General features: G+C 45.5%; 1 protein-coding gene across 19 annotated transcripts in view; it reads right to left on the bottom strand.

Moving 5' to 3' along the window:
* Nucleotides 1-12,049, bottom strand: part of TNXB (tenascin XB) — a 119,118-nt gene that overhangs the window by 21,044 nt on the left and 86,025 nt on the right. For 15 of the 19 annotated variants that reach the window (XM_081181696.1, XM_081181683.1, XM_081181694.1 and 12 more), the window contains 5 exons: nucleotides 9,922-10,236; nucleotides 8,569-8,871; nucleotides 6,380-6,706; nucleotides 4,412-4,702; nucleotides 697-981 (listed from right to left, as the gene is read on the bottom strand). In XM_081181696.1, the coding sequence (XP_081037822.1) occupies nucleotides 697-981; nucleotides 4,412-4,702; nucleotides 6,380-6,706; nucleotides 8,569-8,871; nucleotides 9,922-10,236 (1,521 nt within the window). The remainder of the gene's footprint in view (nucleotides 1-696; nucleotides 982-4,411; nucleotides 4,703-6,379; nucleotides 6,707-8,568; nucleotides 8,872-9,921; nucleotides 10,237-12,049) is intronic. The other 4 variants (XM_081181690.1, XM_081181692.1, XM_081181701.1 and 1 more) reach the window with 3 other exon arrangements.

The following is a 12,049-nucleotide window of genomic DNA, read 5'->3' as shown; positions in this document are numbered from 1 at the left end:
GCAGCTGAATTTCTGGAGGTCAGGAAACAGAGAGCTGTGGGAATGGCAGAAATAAAAATTTAAAACATGGACTGAGAAAGTAACAGCAATGGTATAGGGTTAAATTAAGGGGGTCCTTTTCTGTGAGCGCATGCTAAGGAAAGGCATGATGTCTGTTGGGAAGAGCAGGAGTTAATTTTGTTAGGGTTGAAGTCAACTAGCCAAGTGGGTCATGTGGGGAGGTGTTGCTTAGCAACCAAGCACAGTGGCATGATCCTCACTGAGGTAGCGCATGCTCTTACTGCTGTGTATTTCTGAGGGAGTTTTCTTCTGTATGTTTGGTTGAATGTCTCTGTGTTGTGCGCAAGGCTAGAACTACATAAGAAAGACAAAGCTTTGCTGTTCTTTTTTTATCAAATGACACACTCTTTTCATTCTTTTTTGTCAGTAAACCATTATCAAGACTTTTCTCTCTGGGCTCCGACTGCGTTATTTAAGTAACTTTGCCAACAATGCCATAGTAGATGGGTCTACTGTTATTATGTCTTTCCCAGTGGCAAGCTGAAATCCGAAACAGAAAAGCATCAGCAAAGCCCACATCTCTCAAGACGTGCTACTGGGGAGAGGGGAGAGCGATTTGTGTGCGAGAGAGACCTAGAATGAAATGAGAAATGAGAGAAATGGTTGCTGGGTGGCCACTGAACCACCAGGGCTGACCTGTGGTGGCCTCTGTAGAGATGGGCCCGAGACGTTTGCGGCCCGAGACGCCGTAGAGGTTGAACCTGTATTTGTGGGAGGGGACCAGATCATGGAGCCGCAGCGAGCGCATGCCACCATCCACGGGCAAAGCGTGGGGATTGCCATCCGCATCCCGGTACTGGATGATAAAAGAGTCGAAATTCCCAGTCTCCACGGTCCAGGAGAGGAGGACTGATTCTGGGGTGATGTCATGGGCTGACAATTCTCCAAACTTCAGCTGAGTGAGGGCCCCAGGCAGGGTGCCTATAACAGAGACATGAGATAGGAGATGCCAGATTAAAAATATTTTAACAGTGAAGCTGCAGAGAGCAGCTACTGGCAAATTTTGTCATTTAACACAGATATAAAGAACAAAGAAACAGCTAAAAGAAACCGAAAAGAGAGGTTACAGTTATTATATGGCACAGCAGCCTTCAATCTTTTCAGACCTGGAACTCACTTTTAAGACACACATGCACTTGGGGACCATTTCTTAATATTCTTTTACTACATGGCGGTAGTGCTGCTATTGCAGCCTACTTTGGATTAGGCTTCAGCCTGAAAGTGGCCCTGACCCACCTGTTGAAGATAGATAGATAGATAGATAGATAGATAGATAGATAGATAGATAGATAGATAGATAGATGATAGATAGATTTTCTAACGGTAAAACCTCTGTTTTATGCACATGTGACAACAAATCAATAGAATCCCTTCATCATATCTTGTTTAATTGTCCTTTATATATTGTTCCCCGATCAAGGATTCTGAGTTCAATCATTTTGGAAACTGTTGCTAAACCTCCTGAATTACATCTAGCCTATCTACTCCAGGACATTGACTCTTATAGAACATTACAGGTTGCCAGATTCCTGAATTCTGTTCTTTCATATAAAAGACTTCATGGAATGCTGCATGACTATTAAAATCTAGTAAACTCTATCCACCATCTTTATATTCAAGGCCACAATATGGTACATCTAGAGACTGTATGTAATGTGAAGGAGATTATGCGCTGGAATATTTTAGTTGATATTTTAGAATGTAAAATGCTATTTTATTTACCGATTGGTTTTACCTGGTGGGCTTATAGCCGAATAAAGTATTATCTATCTATCTATCTATCTATCTATCTATCTATCTATCTATCTATCTGTTGAAGGCCAATGACAAAGTACATCTGTTTGTCAGTGTTGTTGTTTTTCAAAAACAAAGCCACACGTTTCAACTGACTTCAGCTTGGTAACATCGTAATGATAATGAAGTCCACCCCAAACATTGCTGCTGACATGGCTCACCTTAGGGTGGACTGTGACCCAGCTGTGAGACCCAAATTGTTACTTTTGCCATTACAAGAGCTGGGGTTTTTTTTTTTAAAAAAGAAGGCTATTGGGTGCCTGTGCGTGATTTGGTTGAAACTTTGGAGAAGGCCAGAGGTCTTTAAAGCCCTCTGCAATTCTCCTCGTAATTTGAGCAGTGGCAGTTATTGTTCAAACAAGGAGATATTCCCACATTGGTAGTTGGCCTCCAATACCCACTGCCATGAATTGGGACATACTGGGAAGTGATGGAACAGGCCCAAATATGGTAACACGAACAGGGAAAGCAGTTCAGGGATACGTATTTCTTTACAGAGAAGCGTGACGCCTTGAAGGGTTAACATCCCCTCATGCGCCATCAGGGCCTCTCAGGAGGACAACACTGAGGAGTTGGGTCTTTCTCAGAGTGCCCCTAGGGGCTGAGGTGCTTGACCAAGGAGGGAGGGGAAACAGGAGATTGGGGGATCAAGTTGTGGCCAGTTCCCAAAAGTCAAGCAAGATGTGTGGTGTAGTGGTTAAGAGCGGTAGTCTCATAATCTGGGGAACCGGGTTCGCGTCTCCGCTCCTCCGCATGCAGCTGCTGGGTGACCTTGGGCCAGTCACACTTCTTTGAAGTCTCTCAGCCCCACTCACCTCACAGAGTGTTTGTTGTGGGGGAGGAAGGGAAAGGAGAATGTTAGCCGCTTTGAGACTCCTGAAGGGGAGTGAAAGGCGGGATATCAAATCCAAACTCTTCTTCTTCTTCTAAGAAACCATGCAGAGCTGGCAAGAGCCTGGAGCCAATCAAGGCCATTTGCAGGAATGTTTCTAGTGGCAGGAGGGTGGGGAAAGTTAGAAGGGGAGCAGGCTTACTTCTCACACAAAAAATTAGGATTTTGCCTCATGTCTCATGCTTGTAGAACTCTCTCTCTTTAATGAAATGTGGGAATCTGGGGATTATGCTTTAGCAGGGTTTAAAAGCGCAGTGAGGACCCGAGGTGTCTGCATGTGGGAGATCCTTTGTAGCACAGACTGAGGCCTAATTGCCACTGAAGTCATCATGGACGCTATACAGATGACCAGTGGTTTTTTTCCTGGGGGGATGCCAGGGGATGCATACCCCTGAACATTTTGTGAATCTAAGTTTGGTCTCAATGAGGGGCAGTATTTCAATATGAGTAGGAAAATGAGAGTACCCCTAAACATTTTTTTAAAAGGAAAAAAAGCACTGCAGATGACTCTCCATTTACATGAGGGTTACGTTCTGGGGATAGCGCCTAAAGCCAAAATTGCATATAGTCAAAGTGCATGGGCAGGTGAGACTGCCAAAGTCTCCCCCCCCCCCGACGCCTTAATTATTATTATTATTATTTTTGCCAAGCACGTAAAGCTGAATGTGTACAAGTAAAATGTGTGCACATTGCAAGTTACCACACCGCAAACTGGCATGTGTCAGGGACAAGGGTTTGGGCCTAGCTGACGTATTAGTTTTCTACATGGAGGAATCGTTTCATGAGGGAGCTTTCCATCCTGCGAGTCTCCCACTCATACACCCCATTGCAGACTCAGGTGGGGCAGCTGGAGCAAAGCCAAGGCCTTTGGTCTAAACGGGCGTTTGTTGCTGTGCCCCCTGAGAGAGCGTGCCTAGCCGGTTCCTGGCAGGCTGGTGCTTGGAGTGCACCTCGTGGCAAATGGCACCGACAAGAACAGGCAGTATTTCCTCTTCCCTCTTCACTTTAAACAGCTCTCTGAGTGAACGGGGTCTGAAAAAGAGACTGAGCGAGCGCAGTTAGGACTGCCAGGCCATGGAGCAAGGAGAACCCAGTTCAGGTCCCTGATCCCTTATCTTTCAGCCTAGCCCACCTTGGAAGGATAAAGCAAGGAAGGAGGAACTGTGCAGACCGTCTAGAGCTGCTTGGAGGAAGGCTGGGATATAAATACAGTTAATAGTACAGAGAAGACATGAGAAGAGAAGACTCCCTGGAAAAGACCCTGATGTTGGGAAAGATGGAGGGCACAAGGAGAAGGGGACGACAGAGAATGAGATGGTTGGATGGTGTTCTTGAAGCTACCAGCATGAGTTTGATCAAACTGCGGGAGGCAGTGGAGGACAGAAGTGCCTGGCGTGCTCTGGTCCATGGGGTCACGAAGAGTCGGACACGACTAAACGACTAAACAACAATAGTACAGTACAGGGATTTCGCAGGAAAGAATAGTTTGTTGAGCTGAAGTCACAATTCATGTGAGAGGCAGATTTCTTTCTTTTTTGAATTACATTTCTCATAATGCAGCTGCCGCCATTCCGCTAAGGAAAGAAAGTGTGTGTGTGTGTGGAGAACCATAGCTTCCAAACCAAGGACCCCTGCCCCCCCCCCCCAGCGAAGGTGCCATCTGACCTGTGACAGCATCTGTGGAAATGGGACCGAGACGCTCGTGTCCGTAAATGCCATAAAGGTTGAACTTATATCGGTGAGAAGGAGCCAGGTTGGGGACGGTGACGTCACGGGAATCACCGTTTAGGGGCAGCACCTGGGGCTTGCCCTCTCTGTCTTTGTACTGGACAAGGAAAGAGTCGAAGTAGCCTGCAGGGACGCTCCAAGAGAGGCTGACGGAGTTGCTGGTGGTCTTGGACACAGAGAGATCTCCGAGCCTGGGCTGAGTTTCCTCGCTTGGCGCTGGTTCTGGGGCTAGAGGGGGAAAGAAGGGTGTGGAGCAGAAAACGAAGAGGTTCTTGTCACAAGCTGAAAGCCTAAAGTGCTGTTAATTATTTTTTTTTAAAAAAAGAATTGTCAAGATAGCTCAACAGGGAGAAACACAATGGAGAATGTCAACCAGCTGGACTGAAATCAGGAGAGGAAGCTGGTAAGTGGAGACGGATTTGAACCATAATTTGGGGGGTGGGTGTAGGGTGATTGGTGCCCCTTTTAATAACTGTGCATTGGACCAAATATTGTATTTTTTCCATGTATAAGACTATATTTCTCCCAATTTTTTCAAGTTTAAAATTGGAGGTCGTGTTATACACGGGGGCATGTTATACACGGAAAAATACGGTAATTTTAAAGGTATGCTTGGGTTCCATAGAAACTTATCAGTGGTTCTTTGGTTTGGGCCCCGTCCAGACACCCCTTTTTATTGCACATTTGCGATTTGCTCTCTTGATGTGGATGTGAGCAATCAGAGCTTTCAACACTTCTTGTGCCTGCAAAAGTTTTTGGAGATACCACACTGACTCATTTCTGATCAGTGCATATCCTGCTAAATATCCTAGCTTTTAAATTTTCTGGTTTATTTTTCAAAATCTCCTTGAGAGTTCCAACAATAGAGCATGTCAATGCTCCACCTGCTACAAAATGCTGCACCTAGAAAGTTGATGGGCAAATAACTTTGGTACTCAAGAGCTTCCACTGGCTGCACATATGCCACCAAGCCAGATTCAATGTTCTTGCATTAATTTACAATTCCCTTAACATCTTTGTTCCAGGAAACCTCAGGGACCACTTAATCCCCTATATTCCTGCCCAATCCCTGAGACCTTTGGGTGAGTTACCATTAGAGGTCCCCTGCAGCCCGGATGCAAGGCTCATATCCACCGGGAGCTGTGCATTCTGTATTATGGGCTCAAAATCAGTGGAACCCCCTTCCACTTGATGTCAAGCAAGCCCTCTTGAACTTCCAGTGCCTGCTGAAGGGTTTTTTTAATGGACCTCTCATTTTGTAGTTTTAACTCATTCTTATTGAGTGCCGAGGGCCTTCTGGCAGTTCCCTCACTGCGAGAAACCAAGTTACAGGGAACCAGGCAGAGGGCCTTCTCGGTAGTGGCACCCGTCCTATGGAACGCCCTCCCAGCAGATGTCAAAGAGAAAAACAACTACCAGACTTTTAGAAGACATCTGAATGCAGCCCTGTTTAGGGAAGCTTTTAATATTTAACAGACCACTGTATTTTAATACTTTGTTGGAAGCCGCCCAGAGTGGCTGGGGAAACCCAGCCAGATGGGTGCGGTTATAAATAGTAAATTATTGTTGTTGTTGTTGTTGTTATACCAAATTTATTGCATAGTTAATTATAATTTAGCGGTATATAAATTGTTTGCATGAATGAATGAATGAAAGTGGAAACCCTGGAGACCCTTCTCTGAAGACTGTTGTTTTGAAAACCAAGGTGCCCTTCTGCCCTCTTTGCTCTATTTCAAACCTGGGGAAAAAGTTTCCCTTTCACATTCCTTCCCTGCACCTGTTAAGGATGCAGGAGCTGTCATTTAAAACACCAACAACTCATAGAGGGGGGAGCCTTTGTGATTGCAGTGTCAATGTGGCCAAAGTCAAAGGCATCCAGGGAGCTACGAAGAAGCCTCTGCTGACCTGTGACAGCATCAGTCGAGACAGGCCCAAGGCGCTTAGAGCCAGAGACTCCGAAGATGCTGAATTTGTATCTCTGCGACGGCATGAGGTTGTAGAGGTGGAGGGAGCGCATGGTGCCGTCCACAGGTAACACCTGGAGCTTCCCTGCAGCATCCTTGTACTGGATGAGGAAAGAGTCAAAGCTACCTTCCTGGATGTTCCAGGAGAGGAGAAGAGAGTCTGGGGTGACCTCAGAGACTGTGGCGTCTCCAAGGCTGGGCTGAACTCTTTGGCCTGCGGCTTCTTCGGGCCTCTTCTCCTCCTCACCTGGTGGAGTTGTTTCTGGAGCTATAAGAAGATAGAGGAAGACAGTGGAGGAAGTTGGGATACAGCTTCTAGGAAGGAAAACAACCTTGAGGTCAGGGTGGTTTTTTGGTGGAGGCCTCTACCTTTAGCTCCCTTCATGCTTGAGACACAAAGAGCAGAGAGGAGAAATTTCCACGTGCACAATCCATGCAAATCATGCCTACTGTATGCATCTGTTTTTATACGAGGTCACCCATGTTTTTCCCTATACGATATCCCACTGGGAGTGACAGAACATCACCAAGTGCCGTTGCTCCCAAGCAGCAATGGACCAATCTATCAATTTCAGCTTCTCATTTTTTCAATCTTCAGTTCAGTTCTCCATGTTTCTGTGTCCCTTCGCTTTTTTAAAAAAAACTCCTCATGAAAATTCATCAGCATATTAGTGCAATTGTCTCCTAAAATGCACATTTTTCTTTTTTTAACTTAAAAAAATCTTTGTCTGTATAGTTATATTATGTTAAAGTGTTTGTCTGAGCTTTAAAAACATAAAAATACACATTTTTCTATGCAATTTCACCTAATCAATGTATTTTTGCAAAGTGTCCCCCCCCCTGATATTTGTATTTCCTGTTAATGCACATTTTTATGTCATTTTCACTAATATATGCATTTATAATGCACACTTTATGCGTTTTTGAATGCATTGCTTGGCTGGAGAACTGCTTCGCAAAATTTGGAGAAGTGCCAGTTTCAAAGGATGGCTGCTTTTCTGTTTGCTTCTTGCTTCAGAAGGTGGGAATTGGGTAGGTTCAGATTAAAGTGAGAACTGAACCCAATTTCTTCCCCAGCTCTTGCTTCTAGGGGACTTGCTGCATTGCATCCAAAGAATGTGGCAGCAAGGAGCCTTGTGGGTGGCTTAATTACCCTTTAAAAAGAAATAAATACATTTCAGAGGAACAGAGGCTGCCTCAGAACAAGTACTTTTAAATTTCTGTACTTTTCTGAGATTTTAAAAGATTTTTGCTTTATAATCCATACAGGAAAGGGGTGGGATGGATTCAGTCCTGTCCCATTCAGAACTGGGCTGGACCAGACTTTAAAGGGCCCATCCATCTCCAATGAGACTGCTGGCCCTCTTGTGATTAGAATGGTATAGTTATAGCTGTAATGTGCTGCATCTTGTATGCTTGGATATGGTATTGATTCAATTGTTTTGTTTTAAAGTGTGTTTTTAATTTGTTCATTGCCCACAGAAAGAATGCTGCGGCATGGGACCGTAAATTAGCGTTTCATGCCACAGTATACTTTTTGTGGTTGATGAACAAATTTAAAACACCATTTAAAACAAAACAGTTGAAGCTAAATCCAAGCAAACAACCGCACTCAGTATAGAAACAGTCAGGTCCCAGAAGTTCCAGCAAATAAGGGCACAAGTTCAGGTTGAGGGGAAGTTAGTTCCTCAATAGAGAGGGGCTCCATTTCTGACACTACCAATTGCAAAATTTGGATGCATTCGGTAAGCTTCTATGTTAAACCGCAAGGTCAAGAAACTCTCTCTCTCTCTCTCTCTCTCTCTCTCTCTCTCTCTCTCTCTCTCTCTCTGTGTGTGTGTGTGTGTGTGACACAGATGCTGTGAATCAGAGGACGCTGACTTCTGTGCCCATCCAAAACCACATTATGAAATTTTCATGCATTCTGTGGATCTGAACCCTATCAGGAGAGGGGAATGAGCAGATGATGAGGAAAGAAGGATAGACGTGCAGTGATCCGCCCACAGATGGTTTCAGAAACTAGCAGCTGACCTAGAACCTTTTAAAGAGGAAAAGTTGAGTTAAGGAATAGGGAGGGTGAAATCATTAGTACTCCTCAGCACCCCAATTTCTCCAGGAGTTGCCGCTGACCTGCTGTCACAGCATTGGCAGAGTTGGGTCCAAAACGCTGGTTTCCATAGATGCCATAGAGATTGAACCTGTATTTGTGAGAGGGGGCCAGGTTGGAGACAACGACCTCACGGGAACCCCCTCCTACAGGAAGTGTCTGGGGTCTTCCCTCTGCGTCCTTGTACTGGACAAAGAAAGAATCAAAGCTTCCTTCGGGGACGCTCCATGAGAGACGGGCAGCGTTGCTGGTGACCTCCGAGACCGAGAGCTGTCCCAGGCGAGGTTCCACCTTTCCTTCCACCGCTTGCACGTCAGGATCTGTGGCTAGAGTTAAAACGAAGATGGTGAGGGAGAGAATGCTGCTGGGGTATGTTTGCAATGGATGTTTCTCGCCTTTTACAGGTGTCTCCAGCTTTAGGAGGAGGAGAGGCGGGGAAGCATGCTAGCACGATAGGGAAATTTGGGAAACTGTGACATGCAGTTGGAAACTTCCCACATCTACATGCAAGCTGCCAGGAATTTTTAGGGCTAGATATGGCGTGTCTGTATGCTGCACAGTGAAGAAGAAATAGTGTTTGGATTTGATATCCCGCTTTATCACTACCCGAAGGAGTCTCAAAGCGACCAGCATTCTCCTTTCCCTTCCTCCCCCACAACAAACACTCTGTGAGGTGCGTGAGGCTGAGAGACTTCAGAGAAGTGTGACTAGCCCAAGGTCACCCAGCAGATGCATGTGGAGGAGCAGAGACGCGAACCCGGTTCACCAGATTACGAGTCTACCGCTCTTAACCACTACACCACACTGGTTCTTGATAGTGATCTATCAAGGCTTCATGCTAGTGTGTTCCTTGCAAAATGAAGTGGTCAAGGCTTGACCAACTGCACCAGAGTGGGGTGAGAGAGGAGCCAGACATCAGAGGGGCAAGCCAGAAATGGTGGTGTCTGGTATCTGTTGGGTTTGGTGGTGCGTAAGGCAGGAGGCCAACAGTAGGTGGAGCCAGAGGCAATGACAAGCAGAGCCAATGAATTCTAGATTTGTTCCAATCCTTCTTCCTGCCCTGTGAGACAAGAGCAATGCAAAAGCTAAGGAGGAGGAGAAAGCTGACAGCTTGTGCCACCGTGTGGGGTGGGTGTAAGAAGGCAGGCAGGTGGGGGTAGCTGAGGACAGGCGGAGTCCAGTGGGGCAGTGGCTTGTTTGCCCTATAAGGGGAGGAACAAGCAGGAAAGAAAGAAAGACAGCAGGACAGGCACTGATCCTCCCCGAGGGTTTTAGGGACCTAATAAAACGTAATAATGGGGAAAAGATCAGTTAGAGTGTGGAGGTGCAATCATTAGGACACAGCCCCTTCAATTTCTCCCGGAGGTGCTGCTGACCTGTCATCTCAGCAGTGGCCGATATGGGTCCCAAACGCTGGTTTCCAGAGATACCATAGAGATTGAACTTGTATTTGTGAGAGGGGACCAGGTTGGAGACAATGACCTCACGGGAGCCCCCTCCTACAGGAAGTGCCTGTGGCTTTCCCTCTGCGTCTCTGTACTGGACAGAGAAAGAATCAAAGCTTCCTTCAGGGACGCTCCATGAGAGACGGGCAGCGTTGCTGGTGACCTCCGAGACCGAGAGCTGGCCCAAGCGAGGTTCCCTTCCGGTAGATTCCTCTGCATCCACCTCATCTCTCTTTAGCTGTGTTGCTGCGAGAATTAAAACAGAAATGACAAGTGAGGGACCGATGCTGGGATAACATTGCAGTGGGCATTGGTCTTCAGATATTCTACCAGAGGAAGAGTGTACACTACACATAGATGCAATAAATAAATCAAACTAAACATCCCAAGGACCAGAGACAAATCTGTTATTGTTGGTGTCTCTCAGTTTCCCATTTTCCAAATCCTGGATTCAGTTCTCCAGACTTCTGTGGCAGTTTGCACATTTTAAACACTCATGACAATTTAGCGGTGCTGCTTTGGGAAGTGCAAATGAGGTAGGGTCAAATCTGCATTGCAGGGGGTTGGACTAGATGACCCTAGAGGTCCTGTCCGACTCTACAGTTCTATTATTCTCCCCATCCTTAATAAGGACAGCATGGGTTGAACCCAATGTTAGTTCTGCTCAGAGCAGAACTATTTATATTAATGGGCATGAGCAGAGTCATCACCTTGCCAACAAAGGTCCGTATAGTTAAAGCTATGGTTTTCCCAGTAGTGATGTATGGAAGTGAGAGCTGGACCATAAAGATGGCTGATTGATGAAGAATTCATGCTTTTGAATTATGGTGCTGGAAACGACTCTTGAGAGTCCCATGGACTGCAAGAAGATCAAACCTCTCCATTCTTAAGGAAATCAGCCCTGAGTGCTCACTGGAAGGACAGATCCTGAAGCTGAGACTGCAATACTTTGGCCACCTCATGAGAAGAGAAGACTCCCTGGAAAAGACCCTGATGTTGGGAAAGATGGATGCCACAAGGAGAAGGGGACGACTGTGGACGAGATGGTTGGACAGTGTTCTCGAAGCTACCAACATGAGTTTGACCAAACTGCGGGAGGCAGTGGAAGACAGGAGTGCCTGGCGTGCTCTGGTCCATGGGGTCACACGAAGAGTCAGACACGACTAAACGACTAAACAACAACAATAACTAAAGGCTATTAATTTCAGTGGGTCTACTCTTGAGTAGAACGTAGTTGGATACGACCCCACATGTTTCCAGTACTCCCTCATTTGAAGGGAACTAAAACTAAGGGAATTTCTCACTGCTTGGAGAAATGGGGAGTGGGTAACCATGCCTGGCACCTAACGGAGCTGTCCCATTAACACAAGGACTTCCAGCAGGTTCTTCTTCTGCTATGTTCTCACACTGTACCTTCCCAAATCTGCTCTAGAGATTTCGGAGAACGTCCAGAGAGAGAGGGAGGAGGCCCACTGCACAAGGGGAAGTTCTTTGAGCTAATGAAATGACTTCATTGGCTACAACTCAATATCTATATCTATCTATATTTGGATCTGCCAGCTGAAGATAATACTCTGTTCAGTGGATGAATCTGACCCATGTGTTGCTCTTGGGACCAGCTTATTTTGAGGGCCACCTTACCCCATATGTGCCCACTATGTGGAACTGACACTTTTACATTCTGCACTTGTTAGAAATTGATATATTTGTGTGGCAGGACCTGCTTTTTAGGACTCCCTGCCTATTGATTTTTGATAGGTACTGTTTTTTTAAAAAAATTATTTATACTTTTCAGATATATACATTGCTTTTACAGTCATTTTGACATTTTAAAACTTGACTTCCTTCCCCCTTTCTGCAGTTCCTTAAATTTATTTTTAATATCTTCTGCATATCCAAATTAAATTAACTTTCTCATTTATTTATCTTCTTAAAAAATATACTCTTATGTAGCTGCAGTTTATAACAGCAATCCTGCCAATTTTTTTTAGCTGTTTACAATTTGTCTGTAAATATTCAATAAATCGCCTCCATTGTCACTGTCACCTGCTAAAAATCT

This window comes from Podarcis bocagei, assembly GCF_964188305.1.
Source record: "Podarcis bocagei genome assembly, chromosome: 2".
Lineage (NCBI taxonomy): Eukaryota > Metazoa > Chordata > Lepidosauria > Squamata > Lacertidae > Podarcis > Podarcis bocagei.
Note: the sequence above shows the minus strand (reverse complement) of the source record. Positions and strands in the feature narration are given on the sequence as shown.